The sequence below is a fragment of the Primulina huaijiensis genome, unplaced genomic scaffold, assembly GCF_012295235.1.
Source record: "Primulina huaijiensis isolate GDHJ02 unplaced genomic scaffold, ASM1229523v2 scaffold42909, whole genome shotgun sequence".
Classification (NCBI taxonomy): Eukaryota; Viridiplantae; Streptophyta; class Magnoliopsida; order Lamiales; family Gesneriaceae; genus Primulina; species Primulina huaijiensis.
Window position 1 is genome coordinate 757 of NW_027360344.1, and position 8,917 is coordinate 9,673.

Consider the following 8,917-nt stretch of genomic DNA (forward strand, 5'->3'; position numbering starts at 1 on the left):
AAATATATTTTATTTATATATGTTTAAACTTTTTATTTCAGTTAAAGTACTACTTGAAATCAGTCACTATCAGGGATAATGTCAGAATTCCGTAATCCTCGAGAAAATTTTTCGCACTTTTTGAGCTCACATATGCTCTTCGATATGAAAAATAGATACAAACAATTGAATATATATATATATATATGAATTTTCGATACCAACTATTTTAAACTGATATAAAAACGGGTGTTTTTTGTAACAAAATATTTTACATAAAACACATTTCATTTATCTAAACTAAAATTTTTAATTATGATTTTGTACACAATTTTAGAAAATTGATACCATAAATATATAAATCATACATTGTTTAATATTTGTGTGCCTAAAATTTCTTAAATTAGTACTGAAACATGTATAGTAAGTGTTGCAATATTTTATACCTAATTTCATCCCTGAAAAAATATGTCAGCCATGAGAGTACATTTTTGTGAATAAGATAATACAAGAGTTGGGGTTTAAAAACAATTTACCTATAAATTAAACTAATATTTTTTTTGGCTTGGCTCAACCATCTTGATTTTTTTTTACCATCTTAGACAATTTTTATATATAAGATGTTAATATATGCATTGTCATATTTAGTATTTCTGATAATATATAATTTAAATTACAAAAAATTAAAAAATATATTAAAAAATCACGAAAAAACAAATATAAAAAACCAAAATTATAAAAAAAATTTGGGGATATTGCCATACTTAAAATAATCCATTATTAACAACACAAAAACTTCTGTGATACAGTCTCACGGATCAATTTCGTGGGTCGAATATCTTATTTGGGTCATCCATCAAAAAATATATGTTTTTATGCTAAGAGTATTATTTTTTATTGTGAATATCGGTTGGATTTATCTATCTCACAAATAAAAATTCGAAATTCGTAAGATCGTCTCACAAAAATTCTATTCTATTAACAAACATTTCGCGAACAATTTTTACAGTTGTATTAGTTTTATATATATATTTATGATTATAATTATTTACGTCTGATATTTTTTATTTTAAAACCCTTTTTTGAGGAGTCTTTGTCTTCCTACTTGAATCCCCAGGTGAGATGGTCAGCGTCATTTCACTCTCTCGCAAGCAGAGAGCTCCTTGAATCCAGTTTTGTTTCTGAATTTCGACTGGGAAGGTTGTAGTAGTTCATCGATTTGAGCCAATGGACAAGCAAAGCGTGCTAGGGAATAATGATATAGACGATGTCCGCTGGCTTTGCTCTTTAAAGGAATCTGAACTGGTAAATTCAATTGTGTTTTCTAGTTTCGTGATTATTTCCCTCTATTGGTGCATAATCTTCTCTTGTGAGGATTTGATGAGAAGCTATGCGGTTTGAATTTCATTGTTTTTGTTCATCAGGATTTATTGATGGGTGTAAAGAATTTGGTCCATCTTCGCGCGAAGATCGGTCATGAGGATTTAGCGAAGAAATTCGACCTAAAAATGCTTCGAATCCTCAGTATGCTCTCTTGATAAACCTTTGTGTTTGAATTTCTAATTTATATAGAAAAATCGGACCTTTTTATTTTTTATGTCACTTATTATTTATTTTAATGTCTGTATGCTTTTAATATCATCAATATCATTTTTCAGAACCTCTTATTATATGCAAAAACTTATGATTAAGATAAGTGGATTTTCTTCAGAAGTTATACTTTCAAAATTCCCATGAGCAGTCGAATATATCTTGTTTATTACGTAGTTAGCAAAAGGCCACGAGGCTTGCGCCTGACCTCAAGACATTGCGAGGACATTATGTCTTGGTGCGACATCTTAAGCCATATTTTAGGCTCACCTCGAATGGAAGAATTTCGTAGTTCTAGTGAAATAGATCAACGTTATATTTTGTATAGAGTAATCTATTTCTAACATCTAAATTTAAAATCTTATCGTTAGTGCTCATCACTTTGACAAGGCACGCGCCGCAACTGCGACTGAAACCTTGGTTTCGTGGAACATTCACACTTTTTGTAGTCGAATATATCTTGTTTATTAAGTAGTTATCAAAAGGCCATGAGGCTTGCGCCTGACCTCAAGACATTGCGAGGACATTGTGTCTTGGTGCGACATCTTAAGCCATATTTTAGGCTCATCTTGAAAGGAAGAATTGTGTAGTTCTAGTGAATTAGATAAACTGTTATATTTTATATAGAGTAATCTATTTCAAACATCTAAATTTAAAATCTTATCGTTAGTGCTCATCACTTTGACAAAGCACGCACCGCAACTGCGACTGAAACCTTGGTTTCGTGGAACATTCACACTTTTTGTAGTCGAATATATCTTGTTTATTAAGTAGTTATCAAAAGGCCATGAGGCTTGCGCCTGACCTCAAGACATTGCGAGGACATTGTGTCTTGGTGCGACATCTTAAGCCATATTTTAGGCTCATCTTGAAAGGAAGAATTGTGTAGTTCTAGTGAATTAGATAAACTGTTATATTTTATATAGAGTAATCTATTTCAAACATCTAAATTTAAAATCTTATCGTTAGTGCTCATCACTTTGACAAAGCACGCACCGCAACTGCGACTGAAACCTTGGTTTCGTGGAACATTCACACTNAGCCAATAACAAAAAATCAAACATTAAACAGAACCCCCAAAATCTAACTTCTAAATTATGTATTAAAAGGTCAAACCAAAAAATAATAGATCCCAACTCAAGTTTACACATGAGCAGAGAAAACAGAGATGGAGCTAATGCAAAAGACATAAACATCAAGAAACCCATTCAGATCAAAATAAGCTAACCGCATACAGACCTTTTCCTTCTCAGTAATTAACGTCAAGTTCTCTCAGTATCCAAACACAGATCCAAAGAAATTCGAGTACTAGAAAAATATAAAACGCCTACTAAATTCATCAAAAAATTCTAATTCTAAATACAAAAAAAAAAATATTACAGTCACCCAACAGCGAAAATTTCGATGGATCCTCAAAAAATAACAATCACAACGAATTGAAAACAATTGGAGAAGCGGTTTTACCTCCGCTCGGCTCGCCGGGGGATGCGGGAACGGAAACGAAAAATGGAGAAGAGCGGAATAGGCCCAGGTGCAAGAGATGTTTTTTACTTTATAATTATATACGCTGACGGCTCACTTGCCCTATTCCGGAAAATTACAATATGGCCCTCGTATTTTTCCATAATTTTAGCAATGCTCCCAAAACATCTACACCATTCATCAAATTGAACTTTACAAAGATTTTCTTGCATTATCAAATGCTGCAATCCACCTTACGTAATTAATTTATTACATCTTATCTAATTAATTTATTATAATAAATTTTTTAAATTCAAATAAAAAAAAATTTTTATATGTTCAAAAAAAATTCATATATTTTTTGTATATACAAAAAATATAAAATAACAACAAAATTTAATATTATGTATATTTTATACCAAGTAGCAGAGTGAGAGTTGAAACTCAAGTTCAATAATTTGAAAAACAGATAACTTTAAATTGTGAGTAAGTTAATCAATTTTTGTTTAAAAAGCTATTTATTTGTAAAATATTAATTAATTTATCTTTAAAAAAATTGATTTTTTTTGTTTTTTTTAAAAAATCATTTATTTAAATATGTGTTTTTTTAGTTTTAGGAAAAATGTATATGTGTAATCATCCACTTGTTTTTTATTTTATTATTACTAATAATATGATTAATAAAAACAATAATAATAATAATTTGAGTATGAAATTCATGAATGCACTGTACTAGAGATCTTGGACCGACGATGCTTGGTTCATAACTTATAGTTGCTTTATGCTCTTCCATATCTATCTCAACATTATTTACGCCTACCAAAGACTCCAGTGAGCTTTGAATGATATTAAAATCATCTGAAGTTGTGGTTCCTTCTAGTTTCAAATACAATTTATTCGAGTCACTACCAGAGCTTATGAGATTGCATACAAAGCCGGCATCCTCTACTGCTTCAATGATTCGATCAGTGTTTGTTACATTTGGATCAAAATGGATTTTTGCTTCTCCAATAGCTAAACCAACCACTGCTTTTTTTACTCCATCCAACATCAGCAAAGCACGTTCTGTAGACTCTGAACAGCTCGTGCATGCCTTTCCCTTAATTCCCAGCCGGCAGATGGCGATTTCTTGATATGGAAACTCCTCAACTTCAAAACCTGTGTCTTCCACTGCTTCTTTAATCTCTTTTGCCTGAAAGATAATATCTTTAAAGCAAATAGATATTGGTTGTTCCAATTGAGCATCGTATTTGATTGCTAATCATAAATCAAACCAAAAAATGTCACACGTTTAACTATTATGGATAAGGAATTTTAATTTGACTCACGCTGACGGTATTTGGCAAGTGCTTTACCACAGCTTGACCTTCAAGCACAGACACTGCCACATTTTCCACACCATCCAGCCTTTCAACTGTTGTTTCTATTGTCGCAACACAAGAGGAGCATGTTACACCCCCTACTCTGAAGACAACAGTCCTAAGTCTTTTATCAATGTTCTTGTCAAGGGATACAATGGTGATAGCCTAATCACTGGGATGTTGTAGTAGTGGTGACTTCAAGTCATACCCATCTTTTTCCATATTTTTGCCTCTGGATATTTAGTATCAACAACCTACATTACGTCAGAAGAGAAGATATTTTACAATATATGGTCAAAGTGAGTTTCTTTGTGGTCTTGAAAATTCAAATCAAACAAAAGACAAACTTCTTCTCTGTTTTCTAAGTTAATAAAAATATTATACATCAAACTAGATTCAAATATCATGAGATAATGAGCTATTCCTGAGGAAAAAAAATATCGACAAGTACCCCTAATTTCAGGTCTAAATTATCCAACTGAATACCAAAAAATTAATATAGCAAAACAGCTGCACACACCAAGCATTTCAGCTTCACAAAAAATCCACGCATATTACTTTACATAGAAGCAATAATCACCACTCAGCTCATGCAAGAAACTAGAAGCTACCCTTTAAATTTTTTCAACAACCCATCGGTTTCATTTGTATGACTCAAAAATAAGTATGAATTTACAGACATAACAGACAACCGCACACATATTCTTGCGCACAAAAAGGACCCAATCCAATATAGTCAACAACTAGCTATGGCCTTCCCTTGCTTCTAAATAAAAGAAATAGTGTGCTAAGAGTTTAACCAGATGAATATGCCGACCTATAGAAACGAAAAAGATAAGCAGAATAAATTTTAAAAGTAATACAATAGCGAATGAGTCACATAGACTATCTGCGCGCCTAATAACAAATGGGTTATCTGTACCTCAAGAATAATGGACCGAATGAGGAGCCTGCACGTGATTATTTATTTCCCCTTCATTCGTCCAAAAAAAAGGTAATCAAAACTTTCCCCACACAACAAATTGAGGCAATCGATTCGAACGACAAAGAGAAACTGAAAAAATTATACGAAACAAAATCAAAGATTAGGGTTTTCGGGAAACGGTTAAGTCGATAGTGAAAAAGTGGATATTCTAGTTCGCTGTGGAGATTTTGAAGTTTGAAGTGGAGTCCTTTTATAGGACTGCGTCGGCGAGGCCGGCTCTTGGTTGTGTTGTGGATCCATTGTAATGGGCCACTCGCTCTAAGAAAAACTAGATATACAAAACCAGAATCTATTAATTAATTAATTATTAATATAATTGATCTAATTTATTTATTTAAGTAATAATGAGGAATGGCAGGAAGGATAGTGAATCAGGATGGTAAACGAATCAAATTGATTTGAATATGATGAAAAATTTAAGGTTCGAATTCAGTTTGAAATAGATTATTTGAGCCGAAGCTCGATTCGAAGCTCGAAAATTTAAAATTTTTTGTTTGAGTTCGGTTCGAATCGGGGCTCGTATTCGAGTTCGGTTCGAAAAATTCGAATATTTTCAAGAACTATTCGAATTATTTCTAGAAAAAATACTCGAAAATCTCAAAAAATTTTATTTAATATATATTTGTTTTATAATAATAAAATATCAAGACTTGTGAATTATCGAACTCTATAATTTAGGTTGGAAGAGTTCGAACATGTTGAGTTTGTCTCGAATAAGAATCAAATATTTTTGAATTAGCTCGAAAAAACTGTCGAACCACTTCGGTACTTTTACGTATCTAAAAAGGGAAATTTTTTATTTCAATGTTGGAATGAGTGTTTTTTTTTTTTACATGGGTTTCAATTTGAATGGATTATATCACCTCGTCCAACTGGTGATAGCTGGTGGAACGACTTCAAAATAACCTAGAGTAGACGTTAGATTATGGGGAAGTTGTCAGAAAAGTGGAAATAAATCGTGCTAAATGGGGAAGAAAAGTTGAAGTAATTGATTGATTTTCATGAGATAATGGAACACGTTCTATGGGGATAATAATTCTCAATTTGGTCTTCAATCTTTTAGACAATTCTTAATCAAGTGTTTTTTTTTAGTATCCTGAAATATAGCCCTTTTTGTTTTAGACATCTGACCCAATTTGGTGTGAATTCCCTTTTTACCCTTCATTTATTTTTTATTTACTTTTTTTAATTTGTTATAATATCATCATTTTTCCGTAAAATAAATTAAACATTGTACATTTTGACCAAAATGTCGTCGAGTAGTGTCTGTTGAATTATATAGTCTGCTCCTCACAACCTAATCATACAATCACACCAATGGTTTATGTAACAGATTTCTTCGAAAACACCTAACACAGCCTTGTTTCATTTTTTAACTCAAGGCGCAGAGGAATAGATTTCTTGAAATAAGCATAACATGAGATGACAAAATCTTGGCGATTTTATTCAAACATATATATTATTACATTGGTAACTTTTGTAGAGGATGAGATAATTTGTTTAGCTATTAATTGTAGCTGAAAATACAAGACACAAACTGAAAAAGAATATTATAATATTTATTTGAAAGAAAATTGAAGAGAATGGTCGATGTTTTAAAATTTCTTCTATCTTGATATATATATAGAGGTCATTTGTGTATTTAAATCCGGAATTCTGACTTGATTGATAACTTTACATTATTGATTGTCAATTGTTGCGAGTTATTGCTGACAGCTACTTGTGAAGTGGCTTTTTTTACTTTTGTCCGCCACTCTTGGTAGTGGTTGAGTGGTTATATCTTCCACTGATAGAGTGGTTGAGTCACGCCTTTTTTAAATTTGTCGTGAAGTATGTTACTTTTTAGTGGTCTCTGAGGAAAAAATGTCTTGTGTAATTCTTCAACACTTGGACTTGTCTCTCAATATACTTTCGGTCAGATCTTGATCAAAAACATTTTCCGAATTCTATCTCTTTTTGGTTTGGACATTCTGAGCAGATCCCTTCTAACTATCTTCCAATGTGAGTCATGTTACAGAATTTCCGGTGAGTCTCTTTTCTCCTTGGCAGCTTACTATTCAACATAAGATTTTTTTTTTTTCAAATATTTCATGTGCAAATCAAGTAATTTTTCATGTCATTATATTTAACATCAAATATCCACTAACTTAATTTTGATAAAATTTAAAAAAAACTTAACTTTGTCTATTTCTGCGAGACATGCCCATAATCCTCATGCTCTTGTGGTGGAGATGTCATCTTCAGTAAGAGAAACAATAAGAATTGTTCCATTTACTGGATGATCCTTGATGATTTTCTGGACATTCATATCTGGCCTCTTGAGCTTGATGAAATGTAAAGTCTCATGTGAGCCTTTCCTAACTGGTTCTGGTGCTACTCTAAAGAAGTATAACTCCAAAATAGTTGACATTCACCCATATTTCATGAACAGCTTCCTAGATCTATCTTGGTAGTGCGGATATTTCTGGGAAACCGAGTGTTGTGGCAAAGATCAAGACAAGAACCTGAAATTCATACCATGATTTGACTTACTTAGGATGGACATTAGGTTTCATTTACATCATTGGATATTTTCATGCTATATCAACCCGACCTGTAACCATGTTAATTTCCGCTTTAGTTTTTATTTTCTCCCAGTTCTACTGATATACCTAGAATGGAAAAACTATAAACTCATTAATACCAATATTAGATTTTCCTTTGTATGTTTGAGGTCTAAAATTAATATCTCCATCTTCAATTCTCGAGGTGAAAGGTCGAATTGATGGCTCGAGATAAGGATCTAGAGCCTCAATTTTTCTTGATCCGACTCATCTAAAAATGTTCTCGACTTAGCACTTGTGCTATGGATACTTGAATCCCTTGCTCCATATATATATCCATGTAATAAAAAACTCTCCCTTTGAGATGCCAATAGTTTCTCAATAGCTTGGATGATAAGCTTTTGTAGTATAAACAAAACTGATATAAATATGTAAACAAAATGTAATTCGATCATAGACAATGCTTTGTTCAACTTTTTGTAGCTCACCTACAACTTCTGCATTTAGGGTAATTTTGTTGAACTCGTTTTGAAGCATTTCTAGTTATTCCCTTATATGCCTTTGCATATTCATGATGGCATCAACATCCACTTTGTCTATTTCTTGTTACAATCTGTAAGAATATTTTCAGGAGATTTGATAATAAGAATATCAAAAATATAACTTTGACATAGAGATTGCCATATTAACAATCTAGCCTTTTCAGAATTAAATTGAATTCAATTTTTCAAGAAATATTTAACCCGTCTATTATCAAATTTTAAGGTAAATTTCTTAGTGTCATGCCCGAGCCCGAGACTTATAGACATCGGCATCATTCAACAATCACACAATCTAAAAAAAGCAACCTCGTAGTTTAAAAAAATCTAGCCAACCAGTTTAAATCATAAGCAACCTTGTCTTTACAAATGATAAGATATAACCAAATGTGGAAGCATCTTAAAACTTGAATAAAAAATTTAAAAGATCGGAAATAAATAATCTTCAAGGGTTCTCTA

At 32.0% G+C, this 8,917-nt stretch overlaps 1 protein-coding gene across 1 annotated transcript; it reads right to left on the bottom strand.

Moving 5' to 3' along the window:
* Positions 1–2,712: 2,712 nt before the first annotated feature.
* LOC140969868 (copper-transporting ATPase HMA4-like) lies at positions 2,713–4,556 on the bottom strand (the record flags this gene model as incomplete). Its single annotated transcript, XM_073431383.1, has 3 exons — positions 2,713–2,814; positions 3,719–4,222; positions 4,359–4,556. Coding segments are annotated over 3 exons (804 nt in total), but the record flags the coding sequence as incomplete, so codon positions are not given.
* Between the last annotated feature and the right edge of the window lie 4,361 nt (positions 4,557–8,917).